The sequence below is a fragment of the Aquarana catesbeiana genome, linkage group LG05, assembly GCF_042186555.1.
Source record: "Aquarana catesbeiana isolate 2022-GZ linkage group LG05, ASM4218655v1, whole genome shotgun sequence".
Classification (NCBI taxonomy): domain Eukaryota; kingdom Metazoa; phylum Chordata; class Amphibia; order Anura; family Ranidae; genus Aquarana; species Aquarana catesbeiana.
Window position 1 is genome coordinate 494121271 of NC_133328.1, and position 22388 is coordinate 494143658.

A 22388-nucleotide genomic window follows, 5' to 3' on the forward strand; every position below is an offset into this window, starting at 1 on the left:
CTTTTGGGTGAAGTGTTGCTTTAAACACTCCTTGGCTCCACTTCAATCCAGTGTTGTGTCCAAATGCAATGTCACTGCTTTCTCTTCCTGATCTCACAGGAGATTTGGAGAGTGGGAGCCAATGGCTCTTGCTACTGTCAGTCAAATCCTGTGAGGAGGGTGTAGGGGGTGTGTGTACGTCTATGGGCACACCCAGCCCAGCTCGAGAGCACACCTGCATGGGTTCTGCCACAACAGCCGATTTGCTGTGGGGCCACCTGCAAGAAGGAGCAGAGAGCGATGGCGGGGGACTCTAGAAAAAGGGATAAGAAAACACTCTGTTCAATACCACTGCACAGAGCAGGTAAGTATAACATCTTCTGGCCAGCTTCTGTCGGACGAGCATGCTGGGAAAACCAGCAGCTGACCAGCTCCCAATCAGCGCTCTCAGTCAATGGTTGGGACTAGAGCAGTGATGGCGAACCTTGGCACCCCAGATGTTTTGGAACTACATTTCCCATGATGCCCATCACTCTGCAGTGTAGTTGAGCATCATGGGAAATGTAGTTCCAAAACATCTGGGGTGCCAAGGTTCACCATCACTGGACTAGAGTGTTCTGGTGGGGGGCCGTTCCCCTGTCAGAACACAGCAGCTCAGCGGAGGAGATCATTGTACCAATGTCAGATCGTTAGTACAATGGCTCTGAATGGAGCTGTCAGGTTTTTTTCGTTCAACCTGCTGGCTTGAACGAAAAAAGACTAGTGGTGTGTACCAGGCTTAAGTCTGAACTTGTTCTGCAAGTTGTAACTTACGTAGGAATCTTGGTAGAGCTGTCCACTGTTCCGGTGGTGTGGGAGGAAGTGGATGCCATGTACATGCTCTGTATGCTTCATACAGTTAAAGCAAATCTTCGCTGCATCTAAGCACCACAAACCAAAAACACCAATTAATCAATTTTTTAAAATTCAAAGCAACCTTCCCATCCATCCATGTCTCCATGTTTTATTTTGCTGAGCAAACACTTTGAAAAACAACCCTCTAGTATTTCTGGCCGTGGCTATCTTAAGTAAAGGCAAATGATTCATGTAACATTTACTTCCTGGAATCCATCTGTCCTTAGCTCAAGCATGCATGCAGAAGAGAAGAGTGTACTTAGCTGAGAAAACCCCTCCTCTTCTTCTCCCCTCCTGAAGACCCCTGGGATGTATGACATCATTTGCCTAGGCAAGAATATCAGGAAGTAATTGAAGAAATGTAAAATAATTGAAAACAAGTAAATATTATATAGTTTCCTATCTATTTACTAATGCTAGAAGCATGAGAATTAAAAAATAATCAATGTTGATTGGGAGAATGAAGTTCAACTTTAAGCCAACCCAGTAATTTGCCTACTATGGGAACTGGTCATGTTCAAATTATTTAACTAATCAAATTAGCAAAAATGAAAAAAAAAAACTGCACATTTTGATAATTCGTTATGAGATAATAAAGGACATTATTATTTATATATCAGAAAATAGATGCACTTTGGTAAAATAAATATAAAGCAAAAACATTATTCAGTTTTCAGCCCACATATACGCCAATATCCTTTAGCACAGCACAGTATATTTTCTGGTCCTGTTAAATTGTAGATTGCATTCTACTTGTTGGATGATAAGCGTTCAAGATGTAAATTTATTTACATGCAGTATACAGTATATGTGCGGTCTTTGTACTGATTTCTGATTGTCATCTTTTCTTTATCTAAGCAAATTCTCCTTGCAGCTCACCTGCCTATCATAAAAAAATAAAATACTGATATTTGACCTTTCCCATCCTTCTCAAACAGAACAATCAACAACAGCCATTGCAATAAATCTTGGTAGAACTGTATCTAATATAAAGAGCAGTGGCTGCAGTAATATTTTTGAATTAGTTTTTGTTTAGCTTTACGAATAATAATTTTCAATAAAAATCTTAGTTATGAGGAGTTGTGTACAGAGTAGATAAAATCGGACTGATTTACTAAAGGAGTTGAGAATCTTCACTCAAATTTTGGTGATTTTTTTTTTCACGTCAGTTATTTAATCATGTAAAAAGCATATTCTATTTTACTTATTTCATCTGCAGATGATTGAGTAAACAGTGAATAGTAATTTGCTTTTCACAATTCACGACTGAATAACTGAAATGAATATTCATATAATTCATTTAATGAAGATCCTCAAATATTTTATTAAATAATAAGCTACTGTTACATAACTATTCAAAATATGGACTACAGAAAAACCCTGCTGGACCCCTCAATGCCCACCAATATAAGTCTTTATGTATGACAAGGAGTTAATGGGCCCAATATGGGACTATAATCCTTAATAGGGAGGGTGGGGTCGGTATGGTAGTGCTAAGTGTATTGATGGCACTTCCAGCCTTTATGTGCATTTCTGTAGGCACAAAATCTATAGATACACAGTACAATTTATTAAGATTCACTGATACAAGAACACACCCTTTTATACCAAGTCATGTAGGAGGGAAGTTATCCTTTAACTTTATAGTGAAATGTCCCTTACACAGGATATTGTGTGGGTGAGGTGATGAATGAGAGATCAAAGTTACACTAAACTCTGGTTTTAAAAAAATGTATTCATATTTACTGTTAACTCAAACACTTCAACCTTCTATTGTTCTCAGCCTTCCCCAAAATGTCTCCCCCCCCCCCCCCCCCCAACTTCCTGTTAGAAGGTGGCTATGTTTATTCTCCATGGTCCTGCTGTATGTAGGAATGTATCCATCCTTGCTCCCGAAATGGATGATGGTCTAGGGTATTTGTAGTGTGGATAGGGCAGTGGACATGAATGACCACAACTAATGCTCTGCTGGTAGCAGTGACAGGGAAAATTGAAGGTTAGGGAGCTCACAGAGGATTCAGACAACAAACTCTTCTGCACTGAAGTGTGAAACCTCTATTATGTATCTATATAAATATTCCTTGCCGCCGGAAAAATACTAGACATCACAGGTTGACCAAGCTTTCCAGCCCTCCTCAGACCAGCGTAGTCCAAAACTGTACAAGAAAGAAATAAGAGGGTGCACCAGCCTAGTGTGATCATTCTCACTAATGCGAATGCATATATGCTCATCATAAAGCGGAGTTCCACCCAAAATTTAACGTCCACTTATCTGCTTCCTCCCACCCTCCAGTGTCACATTTGACATTTTGACACCTTTTGGGGGGGGGGGGGTGTATCTGTTCTTGACCCTTTTCTGCTTTTGGGAGACTGCGCTGCGGTGCCGTCCCTCGGAAGCCGGGCCTCCCTCCTCCTTCCTCCGCTACCGGGTCAGTTAGAAAGCGTAGCGCGCTTCGCGCATGCTCAGTTTCGAGCTGGCTGTGAAGCCAAATGGCTTCACTGCTGGTTTCCCTTAACAGGAATGGTGGAGGGACCCCCTGGGAGCCAATCGATTATTGGCTGGGGTGCCGCTATTGCGGGCTCCCTGGACAGGTAAGTGTTCATATATTAAAAGTCAGCAGCTACAGTATTTGTAGCTGCTGACATTTAATTTTTTTCCCCAGGCAACTGGGGAAACTCCTCTTTAAATACAAGGAGAGACATCAGCCAAGATCACTCTACATGCTCCAGGTCGGGTCAGATGACATCCTGCAAGCTTAATGCAGAGGCTGACGCGGTTCAAGGGTATCCCCTCTTCCTCAGAGTTGAATGTTCGCTACTTAATATCACACTTATTAAATAAATGGTGCTTTAAATAACGCACTAGGCTGGTGCAAACTCTTTTGTTTCTTTTGTTGTACAGCTCACAGAAGTTGTTACAAGGAGTCAGAAAAACACAGTTAGGATGGCCATACATGGTCAAATTTCGAAAGAATTTTCTTTTGAAAATCAGAAATTTTGCGCATTTTGTGATCCGATGGTGCCACCATTGATTTTGAAATTCGACCAGCCAAGCCTTCAATTTCACCTCCTGTTGCTACAGAAAAGAATTTTCATGGCTGGGAATCTTCTTTTCTTTCCGGGAATTTTCTTTTCTTGCACATGCGCATTTCTTTTTTGATTCAATTTCTTGCATGATTCTCCCATCATCGATTAGAAAATCAGTCATTTTTCAAAAAATTTCCAACATGTCCGATTACCCAAATTTCATTGCCGCACGAAAATCGGCTGTTGCTGCAGCCCACTAATGGTGCAAAATATTAACGAAAATTCTTAGATAAGATTTTTGTAAGAAAATTCTTTTCAAATTCGACCCATGTATGGCCTACCTAAGAAGTAATTTAAAGTAGAGGTAAATTCCACTTTTGAACTTGTACCTACAGGTAAGCCTTTAATAAGGCATACCTGTAGATACAGTGAATATCTCCTAAACTTGAACTGTTTAGGAGATATCACAAGCAATGCTGCTGGTGACGTCAACGGTGCACGCACTCTGAAGCTCTGTGCCGGAGCCAAGAGCGGAGGGAAGACTGGGTGAAGATGGCAGTGCTGGGAATCGGTGACAGCGCTGCATGGGAGGGATCCACATTACTGGTAAGTCTGGCGTAATGTGCTAATATGCAGTGCACACTTAGGGCTGCCACCTGTCCAGCATTCACCCGGACAGTTCGGGTTTTGATTCATGTGTCTGGGTTTCAGTCCACCTGAAACCCGGACACATTATTCAGACCAGGCTGTGGCTCCCCAAGTAACCGAGATAGTTGTCACAAATCTGTTGCCGTCTAGGAGCTGCGGGCAGCTGTTTGGGAGCAGGTTTAACTGAAGGGTGGGGTGATAATGTCAGCAAGAGAAATTTGTCCACAACCACTGTGTGTCAAGGCGCGCTCTGTGTGCTACATTACTACTCTCCTTGGGGCACCCAAATGTATCCCAGGTCTTTTATAATCCTATAGTGTTTACAGCAAAAAAAATAATAAAAAATTGCCCTGTGGTGCAAAAGTGTTCGGGTTTGGCTCAAAGAAAAGGTGGCAACCCTATGCACACTAGTACATTGTGACTTAACCCTGCAGGGGGGGGGGCGCTTACGTTTTTTTCAGTGGTGGTTTACTACCGATTTAAAAAGTAATTTCATGAAAAAAATAGATAACAGGGCAATTAAGTGGTGAATGTGCATGGATTATTTTTGAAGAATAAGCATATGATTTAGTGTCACTTTAAAGTGGGATTCTGGCCAGCTAAAAAAAAATGTTAAAGTCAGCAGCTACAAACACTGTAGCTACTGACTTTAAATAAGTAGACTTACCTGTCCTGGGTGCTCGCAATGTCCGCCGCCCGAGGCTGACCCGTCCCTCGGCTCTCGGGTCCCTGCACCGCCATCCTAGGTAAGGGAAACAGGCAGTGGAGCCTTGCGGTTTCACTGCCAGTTTCCTACTGCGCACGCGCAAGCGGCACGGCGATCTGTGAATGGCCCCATGGTGTTCTGGGCTCACCGAGGAGAAGAGCATGCCGCGGAATAGGAAGAGGCAGATTAAGAAGACTGCCTAGCAACAAGGGTTTAGGTAAGTATAACATTTTTTTTTCCAAATGTTTTTTTTTTAATTTTTTTAGGTTTTTTGGTGGGTTTTTTTCCCAGGTTGGCCCTCCACTTTAAGACTAATAATGTATATGTTGCTTTTGTAGCATGTCCAACATTTGAAGCTCGCCATCTTGATTTCAGAGATATATATGAAGCAGGTGACAGTAGTTGTACTGAGTATTAGGAGTACTCAGTAGCATTGATTGTATACAGGAAATTTTATTTTCATGTCTCTAAACCTTTACATTGCTTTTAAATGGAAATTAAACTTATCTTATTTCCCTGCACACAGGAAATGGCACTCACCTTCCAAAATATACGGATATTGTTGATATAAATCAAGGTAATGTTTTACTGTTCACATTTTTACATACATAACAAATTCTTGTTCAATACAAATAAAAAAAGTGCTGTTTCTTATACAGAAGAAACAAAATGTCACAATGAAATACTAATTGGAGGCTGCAATGTCTTATTTTTTTTTTTAAAGGTGAAAGTTGGTTTTACTACCTAGTGAGTCACTGACATGGAACGAGTATGCAACTAATAAAGAAATGACCTGCAAACTCATTCTGGGTCAAAGTATTACTAAATATTATGCAAGGATCAGGATAACAGCCTTGGAGCTTGCATCTTTAAAACAAAATCAGCAGTGCAAGTGCCTCTATTTACTACTAAATCACAAGAATAATAGGTTGATTTTTGGGGATGATTTACTAAAGCTGTATATAGTTCACTTACGCAGTATTAAACCCAAAAGTAAACATTTATTATCCCCTTAGCGCCGACCGTATGCACATATGCGGCCTCAGCTTTAAGGGGTTATAACAGGGCCATCCCAAAGCATTTGAAGGAATTTTGCAATTTTAATGTTGTCCTTAAAACATTATAAAAATTTGCTGTCCTCCGCCAAATATAATTTTTTAAAGATTTTGTTTGCTTTTCTACATGTCCCCTAGGGCAGTGTTCAATTCCCCATGTCATTTGTTTGTCCTGTTAGCCTAGAAAATGGCCATTACAGTATTTCAATATTCAGCTCCCATTGACCTTAACCACTTGCCGACCGCCTATCTGTAAATACCGTATATGTCATTACTTTACATTTAAATACCAGGGTTATGGCAGCAGCTAGCTACCAATCTCCATAACCTTGCCATATTGTTTTTTTAACAGGTTAATGGGCATGATATCCACACTTTTTCCACATTAGAATAAATAACTGCTTCTCCTGGCCACGTGAAGTACCAAAAAGCTTTCTGGTGATATACAGTATATATACATATTGTATTGTAACAATCTGGGTATTTGTCTTTCAGCTGCTGGTCTGAACCTGTTTGAAGGAGACATTATAATTGATGAGGTTAGAGTTTTTTATCTTATTCAAATTGCGAAGGTTTATATAAGTGATTTACTGCAAATGAAAGGAAGATCCAAATGAAAGTGAGTACAGATGGATATCAGTGTAATGGTGTTGTCAACCTAAAAGCAAACAATAAAACAGCAGTTTCAAACTAAGATGGGCCTGTGCAACCAGTTCATTGAATGTAGACATGTCATCCATCTGCCTGGGAGAGTGATTAGCGGCAGGGAGAGGTTCCAGATGAGAAGGGAAAGGAAGGGGACGCGCCATCCTTTCTGGACACCTCCCCATTGTGTATAGATAAGTCAGGCCACATTCTGCCCCTCAAGTCAGACATTGTTGGCACAATTAGACCTGCTCTGTTTCATGTTGCTACTACATTCTGTGAGTGTTCCCAGATCTATATAAATCTTGTTCTTTGTAACTGGACGCGGAGTGTTTACTGCCACGACACCACGCTGAACCTCACCATAAGCAAATACATAAATATATCAAGAAGCTGTAAGGACTGTATGCCAGGGATTGATTAAAGGGCAAGTTCACCTATACAGAAAAATCTGTAAGGTGAACTTACACAAGTCCCCCCCTCCCCGTTCCCATCCTTGTGCCACTGACCTGCAGCGCGGCGATCTCCTGTTCTGAGTCCTGGTATAGCCACCTCACGGCTCCAGGGCTTAGAATTCCCCGGAGCTTAATTTCCTAAACGTACCCCACCAGGAGGGACGTTTAGGAGCATTCTAATTGGTTGGCGTGTGTAATGTCTAATTGGTTACCTGTGTAGCCCATCCTCTCAGCGGGGAAAAAGAAGAGTGAAAGCTGCAGGGATTTCTACGGCCCGGACCCCTAAAGCCGCTAGAACGGGACTGGGGGGGGGGTGAGGAGGGGGTCCTCTGTAAGTTCACCTTACAGATTTTTCTGTAAAGGTGAACTTACACTTTAAGGATCTTTTATTAGTCTCCTTCTTGTATTATAAAGACTTATTATGGTTCCCAATGTCATGTTTTCTTTCTACAGAAAAATGCAAGAAACACACTGATTAATGAAAGATCCAGGTGGCCACAGACAATCCCATACTACCTAGAGGACAGTCTTGGTATGTATTAAAGTATTAATTCTGTTTAAATTTAATCACCACCTTTTTGATGACTTTACAGCTTAGAATATTAAAATATTTCTCTTCTATTGGGTCCTATTAAGATCACTCCACTGAAGGAATGACTAACAGGTGCGTTGTTACAACTTAAGACTCAATTGGTGTAACACACAGTCCTTGCTGAAGCAAAGTGCTCGCCTTGGCCATGCTTGAAACAGGTCAGAAGGAGGTCAGCTGCAGGATAAACACACCTGCGTAGGGAACATGAACTGATCTTCACCTAAAAGTCTGATACATTGCCCACATACACAATCCCTTAACCTAACCCCAAACATCAAACCCAATCCTTCCTAATGTTATAGCATAACAAAACCTTAAGACCCCTTTCACACTGGGACCGCGGGCGCATTCGTGGTAAAGTGGCTTGTTTTAGCGGCGCTTTTCGCCTGTTAGTGGGGCGCTTTTAACCCCAAAGAAGGGGTTAAAAACTCCTGTGTTGCGATGCTTCCAAATCGCTTTTCAGGCGCTTCGGAAGTGCTGCCCATTCATTCCAATGGGCAGGGCGTTTTGGGAGCTCTAAATACAGCGCTCCCAACCTCCCTCAAAGATGCTGCTTGCAGGACTTTTTGGAACGTCCTGCAAGTGCACCGCCCGAGTGTGAAAAGTCACACTGCAAGGAATAGGAATATCACTGTTCTGTAAGAAGGGAAGGTAGTGATCTTGTGGTTCTGCTAAGCAGGAACACGGATCTCTGCCTTCCCACAGTACAAGTGCCTCCACCACAGTTAGTAAACACTCCCTAGGCACACATTTAACCCTTTGAGCGCCCCTGATGTTAACCCCTTCTCTGCCAGTGTCATTAGTACAGTAACAGTGCATATTTTAGCACTGATAACTGTATTAGTGTCATTGGTCCCTAAAAAAGTGTCACTTAGTGTCCAATTTGACCGCCACAATATTGCAGTCCTGCTATAAGTCGCTAATCACCGCCATTACTAGTAAAAAAAATAAAGAAAAATTCCATAATATATCCCATCGTTTGTAGACGCTATAACTTTTGCACAAACCTCTTAGTGGGATTTTTTTTACCAAAGACATGTAGCAGAATACATATTGGCCTAAAGTGATGAAGATATTTAATTTTTTACATTTTTTATATTGGATATGTTGTATAGCAGAAAGTAAAAAATATTGTTTTTTTTTCAAAATTGTTTGTCTGTTTGTGATCAAATACCACTAAAAGAAAGCTCTATTTGTACGAAAAAGGGACATAAATTTTATTTGGGTACAGCGTTGCACGACCGCACAATTGTCAATTAAAGTAATGCAGTATCGTATCGCAAAAAATGGCCTGGTCATTCCAGAGCTTAAGTGGTTAAACCTTCAATTTTTATTTCATTAAAATAAAAAAAACATGTCTATACTTACCTACTCTGTGTAATGCTTTTGCACAGAGCAGCCCCGGACCTCTTCTTCTGAGGTCCCCCACCAGCACTCCAGGTCCCTCCTCTTCGATGGGTGCCCTCACGGAAAGCCATTTTCGAGCCGCACTGCCAGTCTCTATTGACACAGAGTGGACAGCTTGGCCCCGCCCCCACTCCCATGTCACAGCATTTATTAACAGCAGTGGGAGCCAAAGGCTCCCGCTATCAATCTGCCTAATGAGGAGGGAGGAAGCGGCAAGAGCCGCTGCGCTCGTGCACATCTCTGTATCGGAACTGGCTCAGGTAAGAAAAGGGGGGGGGGGGGGGCTGCAGCACAGAAAGGCTTTCACCTTAATGCATTAAGGTGAAAAACCCTGAGGCTTTAGAACCACTTTAAAGTCCAATAGGAAAGAACATCCTAGAGTGACAATGCTGCTTCTACTTAGGGAGCTGCTAAGAGAGTGTTGTCGCCATAGGACTGGGAGTCTGGAAAATGGCAGGATCTCTAGTTTAAAAAAAAAACACAGAAAATTGAAAGAAAGAAGATGGAAGGAATTACTTTGCACATTAGAACTCAGGGTTCCACCACAACACTTAGGGCTCAATTTATAAAACATTCTTTGCATGAATGTCAGAAACATGCAAACTGAGCTAAATTTCGTTTATGAATAGATTAACTTATGTATCATCAGCACCATCTAGTGGCCAAAGTACAGTATATTTTCTCATGGAGGTATTTCAGGAAAATACACCACATTTTGTCTACTAGATAGAGCTGATGCTATAGAAGTTAATCTATTTGAACAAATATGGTAACATTTTGCTTAAGCTGCACAAATGTTTCTGACCTTCATACAACAAATTTTTTATAAATAGACCCCTTAGGCCTCATGCACACAGGGCATTTTTACAGCTGCTTTTAGCAGCGTCAAACATTTTTTTTGTAGCTTAAAAAGGCCTCTTCATGTTATTCTATGTGTCCATGCACACACAGGCTTTTAGGAGCTGTAAGTGCCATAGGCGTTTTCAAGCTGTAAAAAAAAACCCCCAGCGCATTCTGAGGACCAGTGTTAGAGCTGTAAAAATGTCTGACGCTGATAAAAAGCTGCTAAACGAGGCTTAACGCTGGATACAGCCGCGTTAAGCCTCGTTAAGCGTTTTTTTTAAAATTCAAAATCAGTGGTTCCCTATGAGAACCCACTGATTTGAATAGAAGTCTCACCACAAGTCGAATCGTGATGACCCAACTTGCATTGCGGCTTGTGCACTGAGGATCTTGAAGGGGAACCCTCGCCAAAATGGAAAAAAAAAAATTGGCCTGGGATTTCCCCCTAAGACTATACAAGACCCTTCGGTCACGCAGCGCGGCAGGCCAGGAAAGGAGGGGACGAGCTGGTGCCCCCCCCGGACTATACCAGGCCACATGCCCTCAATATGGGGGGTGTGGTTGCTTTGGGGCAGGGGAGCCCTGCGCCGCCACCCCAAAGCAGCTTGTCCCCATGTTGATGGAGACAAGGGCCTCTTCTCAACAACCCTGGCCGGTGGTTCTCGGAGTGTGTGGGCTTATTGGAATCTGGAAGCCCCCTTTAACAAGGGGGCCCCCAGATCCTGGCCCCCCACCCTATGTGAATGAGTATGGGGTACATTGTACCCCTACCCATTCACCCCCAAAAAAGTGTCAAAAATCAAAACAGTAGACGGGTTTTTGATAATGTAATTTATTAAAGCAGCTCCGGCATCTCTTCTCCTTCTGATTTCTTCTCCCTCCAGCAATGTCTTCATCCTCCGGTTCTTCTCTCTACGCTTATGTCTTCTCCCACCACCAGTTCTCTCTCTTTCTCTTCTCTCTCTTCTCTCTCTCTCTCTCTCTCTCTCTCTCTCTTTCTCTCTCTCTATCATTTTTTACCATTACAAACTGACAAAAATGATTCCCCATTAAAAATGCCTATGATCGAAAACACGTTTAGATGCGTTTACCCGCTGTTACAAGCATTTAGCATTTTAAATGCCTCTGAACATCTGTCCAGAATGTATTTTTTTGCTTTCAAAAACATGCTTCTAAACTCAACTGCCTAAAAACGACTCTAAACAACTATGTGTATATGTACTCATAAGATAACATAGAGGAGAGTTCTGGGGCTGCTGAAAAAACTACCAACTGCTCCTAAAGGTCAGTTTACCAGCAACAGTGTACATGAGGACTTAACAAATAATTAATCCATTCCTCCTGCTAGGGGTAGGTAGGGCAGCTACTGCAGGCCCACCACTCCACATTCCCCCCTCCCCCCAACCTAGCAAATAAGCATTGTTCCTGCCACCAACATGAAGAGCCACTTGCTTATTATATGTAGGTTCTCTCTTTGCTGGAGCATGTAGTTCCCCTGTAGCTGATGATTCTGTGTGCTCTATATACAGTACCTCACAAAAGTGAGTAAGTACACCCCTCACATTTTTGTAAATATTTTATTATATCTTTTCATGTGACAACACTGAAGAAATTACACTTTGCTACAATGTAAAGTAGTGAGTGTACAGCTTGTATAACAGTGTAAATTTGCTTTCCCCTCAAAATAACTCAACACACAGCCATTAATGTCTAAACCACTGGCAGTGAGTACACCCCTAAGAGTAAATGTCCAAATTGGGCCCAATTAGCCATTTTCCCTCCCCAGTGTCATGTGACTCATTAGTGTTACAAGGTCTCAGGTGTGAATGGGGAGCAGGTGTGTTAAATTTGGTATTATCGCTCTCACTCTCTCATACTGGTCACTGGAAGTTCTACATGGCACTTCATGGCAAATAACTCTCTGAGGATTTGAATTGTTGCTCTACATAAAGATGGTCTAGGCTATAAGAAGATTGCCAAGACCCCTAAACTGAGCTGCAGCACAGTGGCCAAGACCAAGACTGAACAGTGAACAATATGCGCCGTTCACAGCAAATTCGAAAGCTGGGGAATGCCATTAAAGTCTATGGGACACTAACATCCCCACAACCCTTGCCCGGTGGTTGTGGGGGTCTGTGGGCGGGGGGCCTTATCGGAATCTGAAAGCCCCCTTTAACAAGGGGAGCCCCAGATCCCGACCCCCCTGTGTGAATGGGTATCGGGTACATTGTACTCATACACATTCATCAAAAAAAGTGCCAAATGGTAAAAATGACAGTAGACAGTTTGGGACAAGTCTTTTATAAGAAATAAAAAAAAAAACTGACCCGCGATGTCCATTCATCTTTGATCACAGCGTCCGACTGACGGAGAGAAAAAAACAGAAAAAACTCCACCTCCATGGGAGGCTCCTGCTGACTGCAGGCTTTCTGCAATGACAGCTGTTATATAGCTGAGGGCAGGGCCACTCGGTGACGTAAACGAACGGGTGTCCCTGCCCCCTCTGACGTTACGTGATGTCAGAGCATCCTCCCCATGTTGAGGGCATGTGGCCTGGTACGGTTCAGGAGGGGGGGTGCTCTCTCTCGCCCCCACCCTTTTCCTGCGGCCTGTCAGGTTGCGTGCTCAGATAAGGGTCTGGTATGGATTTGGGGGGGACCTCTATGCCATTTTTTTTACATTTTGGCTCGGGGTACCCCTTAAAATCCATACCAGACCTGAGGGGCCTTGTATGGATTTTGGGGGGACCCCTACGCCATTTTTTTTTTATTGCTTCACTTTAAGCATTATTAAAATCACTGCTCCTGAAAAAACTGACATTTTTAAAACTTTTTTTTCATTGATAAAAGTCCCCTGGGGCAGGAACCGGGTCCCCAAACACTTTTTATGGCAATAACTTGCATATAAGCCTTTAAAATTAGCACTTTTGATTTTTCATGTTCGTGTCCCATAGACTTTAAAGTTGTTGGTGTGTTCGTACAAATTTTTTGCCTGTTCGCAAGTTCTGGTGCGAACCGAACCGGGGGGTGTTCGGCTCATCCCTAATAATAACATTCACAATAAGACCCCTTTCACACTGGGACGCTTTTCAGGCGCTACAGCGCTAAAAATAGCGCCTGCAAAGTGCCCTGAAAGAGCCGCTGTTGTCTCCCCAATGTGAAAGCCCCGAGGGCTTCCAAACTGGAGCGGTGCGCTGGCAGGATGCTAAAAAAAAGTCCTGCTAGCAGCATCTTTGGAGCGGTGAAGGAGCGGTGTATATACCGTTCCTTCACAGCTCCTGCCCATTGAAATCAATGGGGCAGCGCGGCTATACCGCTGGCATAGGGCTGCTGCAGCAGTGCTTTGCGGTGGTTTTAACCCTTTCTCGGCCGCTAGCGGGGGGTAAATGCGCCCCACTAGCGGCCGAATAGCGCAGCGAAATTGACGGTAAAGCGCCGCTAGAAATAGCGGCACTTTACCGCTGATGCACCCACCGCCCTAGTGTGAAAGGGGCCTAAACCTTTTAATTTGTGCATAACAGTTTATGAAAACACTGGTGTTTAATCCAGTATAGTCATGTACAGGGATTCATGTCTATGGGTGGCTGTCTGCAGCACTTGGGCTTTCCAGGCAGGAGAAAAATACAGGGAGTTACTGTATATTGCACGGGCTTAGGTGCCAGAGTGCAAGAGGCTTAAAGATTGCATAACTCAGGGGAGATTACCATTACAGTACAAATATAAACAATAATATTTCATCAAAGCATCAAGGCAGTACAAATGAACGTTCACTTAAATTAGCTCAATACATTTTTGGTGCATCAAAACAAAAGTTTTACTAATACTTACAATTAGCTGACTTTAGAAAAGTAGCCACAGTGTACACAGAACAGAATATCTTGTCCCCTGCCAGCATACTGCAGAATAGCATACTTGTTCTCTGCATGGAAGCAAAAGTCTCTCTGCAAAGGCCCATCATGCCCCCTACTGATTCACACAGCTAGAGCCGACCTTCAGCAAGGAGCACAAGCTTTGCTGATTGCAGAGCTTTAGGTCTGAGGGGTGGGTCAGACCTCTGCAGCGAGACCACTGCTTCCTTTCAGAAAGCAAAGGTTCTTCTTTACACCCTGGCAAGGCATAGTTTTTTTTTTTACTTAGTATTTGGTTGCTTTCTAAAGAAAACTGTAATGCCGCGTACACACGGTCGGACTTTATGGCAGACTTTGCCCGGTGGACTTTTCAACGTACTTTACGACGGACTTTCTGAATGAACGGACTTGCCTACACACAATCCACTAAAGTCTGTCGAATTCGTACGTGATGACGTACAACCGGACTAAAATAAGGAAGTTCATAGCCAGTAGCCAATAGCTGCCCTAGCATGGCTTTTTGTCCGTTGAACTAGCATACAGACGAGCGGACTTTTCGACCGGACTCGAGTTCGACGGATAGATTTAAAACATGTTTCAAATCTAAGTCCGTCCAACTTTTGAGCAAACAAAGTCCGCTGGAGCCCACACACAATCGAATTGTCCGACGAAATCCCGTCCGCCGGGCAAAGTCTGCTGTAAAGTCCGCTCGTGTGTACGCGGCATTAGACTTTATGTACACTATGTTTTGATAAAAGCTGAAATGTATGTAGCGCACTACCCTCGAAGGAGCTGCAATTTGTGTGTTCTATCTGTAATTCACATTTGCCATCTAGCCCATGGCAGCCCATAGAAATAGAAAACAGTCCATATTGTAATTTTCTCTTGCTTTTATTGATATAACGTGAACTGGGATAGGAGAAGGGTTTTCTGAGATGCTCTTATATTGCTTTGTAAATTTTTTTCCTTTTCATGCAAAGACTTAGAACAATGCGGACTATAAGAAAAAACTCTGAATGATTTCTTTAGTGGGAAAGACAGAAGTAGATTTACTAGAGAATATAGGGTAAAGAGTCAGTCTGAATAACTTCTTCACCTGCAGAACTTTTTAGAACAGTCTGTATCTCTATTTGTGATTGGAGCTTTACCGCCACCTTTTTACCACTACTTCTCGTCTGCATGGTACTTCCAAGTTGAGCTAAAGAAGGGATTACTCTGAATAATTCCTCCCGCCTGACTGATTGGAATCCCGGGTCATTGTTGAACCCAAAGTCACAGGCCATCACCACCTGTTTTCGCTGATTTGCGTACCAACATCCCTCAGCCTCTGGTAGTACCCTTCCCCTGGGCTTTCACTCACTTGATCGATAGTCCATGTTCCACTCACAAACAATCGACTGCCCAGATGTAGTCTGCTTAGTTGCTACTTCTTCCATAAGTGTTTCTCTGTCCCTTCTCTCCAGTCTGGCACACTCCCTTCCCCACAGGGGCGTTCAGTGACACCCGCGACTACATGCTGTCCGGTGTCATCAACTCCTCTCCTCCATGTGTCCCCGTAGGGGGGGGGCTCCACTTGGCTCCCCGCAGGGGAACCTCTCTCTACGGCCTCTCCCTTTCTGGAACTCCAACACCACTCCCCCCTTCTGTCATGTGACCCCAGCTTTTATGAGAGTTCCGCCTCCTGCCAAACAAATTAATGATTGGCCAGAACTCCCCTACAAGCTGCCTGTCACTCAGATCCCAAGTCCAACCTCTCTTCCAAAATCATTTAATTGAAAGCAAGAGGAGGCATCTCTGGGTCCAAGCACAGGTGGCCACACCGTGCACTACACTGACACTCCCAGTTCCCAAAATAAACAACCAGGCCTGATATATTAGTACAAGCCTGCCTAAATTTTACCTGAAACTGTACTTTATCATTTAAACTTAGAAAAGGTCACCTACATGAAAGTAGGTGCCCACTACATGTATTTAGCTGATTTAAACTGAAAGCTCAGTTAGACTTTAAAGTGTTACTAATCCCACAACAATAAAATCAGTCTGTATATGAAGTAGAGCATGCTTGTTATACTTACTGTGGAATCTAAGGAGTTAATCCTGCTCATTGTATAAAAAGGATATAGTGAATGCAGGGTCCTAGGTTTAGTAACACTTCAATTGTTATGATTTCCTATTTTGAGATTTAGCAGTTAAATAGCCTGTGTACCATAACCATCTGTGTGCATTTTTTACAAGGAAGAAATGAATGCCAAGGGTGTTATTCTGCAAGCATTTGAACGCTACAGGCTGAAAACATGCATTGATTTTAAGCCATGGGCCGGAGAAAAGAACTATATTTCTGTATTTCAAGGAGAAGGGTAAGTCATAATTAAACATACAAACAATATAGATATACTGTATGTTTTATTCCATTTGCCAGAAGAATAGCTGAATCCACAAAGTTCAAATAAAGATCATGAACCAGAGCTCCATTGATACCCTCTTATTGTTAAATACTCCAACCTTACACAGTAATACATTTGTGAGCATGAACATGTGCATTATCCATAACAGATTAGTATGTTGCTTTTATTGGTGCAATAACTGAAAAGCACATTATTGGTTCAGCAACATACCTTTGCCTCTAAAAACAGGGCCCGGGTGACGTTTGCTGCTTCTCAGTTTATGTCCCTGCTATATATAGAAACTTTCTTTGTAGAGCTTTCTATACAACAGCAAACCTAAGAACTTGACTTATTGAGTGGATTTCAGAATTAATTTTACATTTGCTTGTTGACTTAATAAGGATTGAGCAGTTGGCAATAGAATACAAGGGACAAGTGTGTTGTGTCATACAAATGTTTTCTGTGCAATCATGACACGATTTCACCCAGGATAGTGCTCAAATCCACATTTGGGAGAAGCACTAGTGTTGTGAGGGATATAACCTGTTGGGTTTTTGTTCAGTGTTTTTATGTTTAATAGGCAACAAAAGCATACCAGTAACAAACAAAATGGCCCCCTGCCGACACCTATAACTGGACTTCACAGCAAGGAGCACATGGAAGGGCAACACATGCAAGACAAAACCAGAGAAATGTTTAATGTTTTTAACGCATACTGTTAGACAGGTTCATTTGGTTGGTAAACAGACTGGTTGGTGAGTTGAGCTGGGAATTTCTCTGGTTTTGTCTTGCATGAGTTGCCCTTCCATGTGCTCCTTGCTGTGAAGGCCAGTTAAAGGTGGGGCAGGGGCCATTTTGTTTGTTACTGATGTAATGGTGAAGGGACACACTGGGCACCTTTGCTGCCATTGTGCTATGTGCTGGGTGTCCAATGTGCCCCTGTGCCTTTAAGGAGGATTGGGCTACCTCCAGGCACACTTGCCCTCCATATATCCATTAGAATGCATGTGCTCCCACTGTAGAGACTCTGATAAATTTACAGGAGTTAGGACTGCAGGTAACACAGGGTGCCGTGAAGAGGCCTTGCAGCTTACGCATGCGTTTGCAAATGTGTGCTGACTAAACCCCTGTTTTTAACACACACTGTTAGATAGGTTAATTCGGTTGGTAAGCAGACTGGTTGGTGAGTTGGGCTGGGAATTTCTCAAGCATACCTCCCAACTTTGTAACCTAAGAAGGTATTACGAAAAAATGTGTTGGTGGCCCTGCGTTTACGGAAATAAATGGAAATGGAGAGAAAAAGAGAACTGCTGCCTCTACCAGTACAGCCACCTAAGCGGGATGTAAATAATAAATGAGGGGAGGTAGGTGTGGCACTGTTGGGGTGCACTATTACATACCCCTATGTGACACTCTATATATCCTATTGTTTAAATTGTCATGTGCTTAGTGCAAATCCAAGTGTGTGCAAGTACTAGCAATGCACATGCAGTAAAAATATCTACATATATAATATAATGAACCCCTTCTCTGAGTGACAAGTGCTGTTCAAAATTGTACCTCAGTTTTGCTCATATACATCAATTTCATACAAGCAGAAATATGTATATATATTTACTGTATTCATAAATGATCCATAAGACATTACTGTGAATGCATAAATAAATAAAACCCTATTTAAAGTGACTGGTGGTCTTCAAAAACAATGTTCATGTGCATCAATTTCATGCAAAGAGATACAAATATATAAACACTGTGATCATAAATAGTCCATATTTCATTCCAAAAAATAAAAGATTTAAAATTAAAAATTAAAAAATAAATAAAACTGAAAAAAGTGACAGGTGCTCTTGAAATATGTGCTCCATGCTCCTTATAGATTCCCCCCCCCCCCCCAAATTTCCCCTCCTAGAACAATTTTTACTCACTTCTGCCCTCCAAATTACCCCACCCAACACAAATCCCCCTCTCCCCCAATCTCCTCGGTGCACCCCGGCACCACACATGATAGCACAGTGCCCAGGACAGCTGCTCCCGTGCCCACCCCTTGTCCCAGGGGTGGATGCAAGACAGAGAAGCCGACATAGTGAGCTACTCTTTAGGCTACTCTTTAGGCTCTCTGCTGTTTTGCTGGCCACAATGGTTTTATGAATTCATGGAACTCTGACCATGCAATTTCCCTGCGGGCTGTGTGTATGCACCTTTTCCTATAGGAAATGCAGGAATGGCAGCCCAGTCAAATGAATGGGATGCCGTGCCTTCCCAAACGCGGGCCACAAAAACACAAAGGTGTGAACCTAGGCTTATTTATACAATTCATTAACTCCAGCTACAGTACTTACATAGTGAATGTCTCATTGTAATGACTCATCTCTTATAACCGGGATCTATCAAGAATTAATTTGAACAGAGCAAACTTCAGGGCAGGCAGCTACTGTTGGTATGTCTTTCAGTGATCCCATAGTGCTCTGGGAATGCTTTATCATGTATTAATGTTTATTTCTAAAATACAGATTGTATAAAATGTTAATAAAAAAAAGATATAAAACATCAATAAAAATGGATATACTTACACATTAAATAATAAAAAAATTGTTGCAGACTTTGGGTGTGCTACACATGTCCAAAAAATCTGTCATCATTGTACACTAGGTGTGTGTAAAAAAAGTCCAGTGTTTCTGCCCTACTTCTGGGACCTCCTCTCCCAGTATACCGACTTCTTCTTAGGGCCCTTTCAGACTAGTGCACCAATAGAGGAGACTGGAGGATCAGATCCTCCAGTCTCCTCTATGGAGTGGCTTGTATCAATGGACATGTGTCCGTTGATACGATACGACCGTTGATACGTTGCCAACGATCCTATCAGCTAAAAACAGACGGATGGTGATCCGTTCCCAATCCATCTGGCCGACTGGATGGCAGTCGGGTGTAAATGGACAGGCGGTCGAAAGACAAGTCGACAAGTAAATAAAAAGTGTTTTTTTGGGTTTTTTTAAATAAAATGTTTCTCTGTTTAACCCCTTATTAACTGTAAATTAGGGCTGATTGGAGTAAACTAATTTCTTACTTTTCTTCTCTCTTCGACTATTATTTTCCTACTGATTTTTTTTGTTTGTTTCTATTTTATTAATTATTAATATTTAAACTTTTTTGGTTTGTTTGTTAATACATTTACACACTCAACAATATTTACACACATCCCATTAAAAAAAAATGGTATTTCACTTGTAGATTAAAAACACTTCTGCTCTACATGTTTCGCGACTAGGGCCATCGCTTCTTCAGGAGCTTGAATATTTCTATTTAGAAAAATGTTTTTAGTAACGATATACAAGTGGACAAGTGGAACCCCAACTGAGAGGATACCTATGTGTGGACGCAATTTCAGCATTGTCACACAGGAAACGATATCCGGTTCTTATAATAGGGGAACCACAATTAGTCCCACTTTTATGTTTAACGCTATATATGTATTGTAATATATGTACATTAATAAAATAATTTTGATTTTTTTTTATACGTGCCTTCAAAGTCAATTTTTCCAAACATTGCAATTTCCATATACTCCGTGGGACTTGTCACAGTTATACTATTTTAGGTGCCTTATTACCACCTGGCTACAGGCACCAACAAACCAAATTTTCAGAAAGTAGTAAATATCATAAAGTCCAGTGTATGATAAACACTTTTTTATTTAACTGTTTTTAATAAAATATTTCTTTACAACGTTTCATCCTATCTGTGTTGCTGAACTCCTGCAGCCACTTTACAGGTTCTTTCTGTTTGCAGGCAGAAATAACATTTCTCAAGGCTTGATGGTAACAGCAGTGGAGAATACCTATATGACATTTGTTTTATAACAGCTTCCCCTCAGAAGTCCTTGTAATTTGGTGGCGACGAAGTAGCATAACTTGAAAATAGGGACAGAGTGTTATCACCCTATAACAGGAAGTTGATGTAACAAAGACCTTTTTGGCAGGATCCCATTGTATTATTTCAACCCTTTGGTACTGGCCGCACACAAATATACAGCCTTTCGGCAGGTGGGCCTTGGCACAGAGTGGTTGCATGTTTGTGTGAATTGGTAGAATACAGCTGTGCGCCCTGCGTGCTCCCAGCACAGTTACCGGCGGCTTATGGAAAGCTCATGATTGCTGCCTGCGATCTGGAGCTTTCCGATCATGTGACTGCTGCGATGACCAATCACGGCGGGCACATGATCATAAACCCCTTAAAGGGCCAGGAGGCGCCAGCTTCAAGGGATTAATTACCAATGCCGATCTAAACATTTTTTAAAAAATGGCTTCTGAGTTTACATTAACATGGCAAAATATATGTGCGTTTAAATGTACTTTAAGTATCACTCCTAAACACCTAATTAGTTTTGCATAAAATGCTTTTCTTAATAATTTTCAGTAACTCAAGCCAATTGTGTTAATACCATTTTCTATTTTAGATGCTATTCATATGTTGGAAACCTGCAACGGGAAAAACAACTGCTTTCTATTGGATTGGGATGTGATATGGTTGAAACAGTTCAGCATGAGTTCCTCCATGCTTTGGGATTTCATCATGAGCAATCCCGATCTGACCGCGATGACTATGTGACCATTGTGTGGGAAAATATCCAGTCTGGTAAACTGATATATGTGATTTAGATATATGTATGTCTATTTGTTAGTGAAATAGGTTAGGACAACGACGCAAAAGAAAATGAGGGTAAAGTACCGAAATGTGAGCTTGAAATTGAATCCAAGACAATTTTCATCAGAAAGTTTCACCATTGAATGGCTTACCCTCACCTCTTGTTCTGGTAACAACTGAAACAGAAAAAAAAAGCCTAAGGATTTTTGTGATGGCTGTTAAAATACATACCTGTAAACAGCAACAGCTTGTTATATGGCAGTGAATCAGTGGGCTGTTAGCACACGGATTAGTTCCAGGTTCCCCCACATTGGTTCCTCTCAGTAGTATACAAAAGCCCATTCAGCTAATAGAAGCATATGCATCGCTCAAGTGCTGAATCACTCACTCTACTGTTCCAAACCTCTATCCCGTATAGTGGGCGTGGTCCTTGCAGATATATGAAACACAAAAAATGGATTTGATAGCCGCACTCCTGTGCAATTCACTTTATTCTCAGTTTCATGTATAGCACAGTGGTGAACTACAATAAACATCTGATGCGTTTCACACCAATGTTGGGTGCTTAATCATAGCTCCCAACATTGGCACCCAACATTGGTGTGAAACGCGAAAGCTGTTTATTGTAGTTCACCACTGTGCTATACATGAAACTGAGAATAAAGTGAATTGCACAGGAGTGCTATACATGAAACCGAGAATAAAGTGAATTGCACAGGAGTGCAGCCATCAAGTCCTTTTTTTGTGTTTCACCCATCCAGATAATGTTGAACCAGCAAGTGAAAACATTCAGGAATTAATATTTTTACTCTTCCTTTCTTTACTTCAACTTTTAATTTCAAAATGATGCACCATTCCATTATCAGGAAAAAGACATATCGATATAAAAACCAGAACACTTAGCCAAACGATATTATTATTATTATTATTATTATTATTCAGGATTTATATAGCGCCAACAGTTTACGCAGCGCTTTACAATATAAAAGGGAGACAATACAGTTATAATATAATACAATACAATACAATAGGATTAAGAGGGCCCTGCTCAGAAGAGCTTACAATCTAATAGGGTGGGGCAGGTGGTACAAAAGGTTGTAACTGTGGGGAATGAGCTGGTGGAAGTGGTGGGAGATTAGTTGGAGACGTGATAGGCTTTCCTGAAGAGATGAGTTTTCAGGGATTGCCTGAAGGTAGCAAGAGTAGGGGCTAGCCGGATAGATGGAGGTAGCGAGTTCCAGAGGATGGGAGAGGCTCTGGAG

General features: G+C 42.0%; 1 protein-coding gene across 1 annotated transcript in view; it reads left to right on the top strand.

Annotated features, from left to right (window-relative positions):
* Nucleotides 1–22388, top strand: part of LOC141145139 (meprin A subunit beta-like) — an 89794-nt gene that overhangs the window by 16599 nt on the left and 50807 nt on the right. The window contains exons 3-7 of the mRNA XM_073631523.1: nucleotides 5781–5831; nucleotides 6805–6848; nucleotides 7863–7941; nucleotides 16338–16455; nucleotides 20939–21117. Of these exons, the coding sequence (XP_073487624.1) occupies nucleotides 5781–5831; nucleotides 6805–6848; nucleotides 7863–7941; nucleotides 16338–16455; nucleotides 20939–21117 (471 nt within the window). The remainder of the gene's footprint in view (nucleotides 1–5780; nucleotides 5832–6804; nucleotides 6849–7862; nucleotides 7942–16337; nucleotides 16456–20938; nucleotides 21118–22388) is intronic.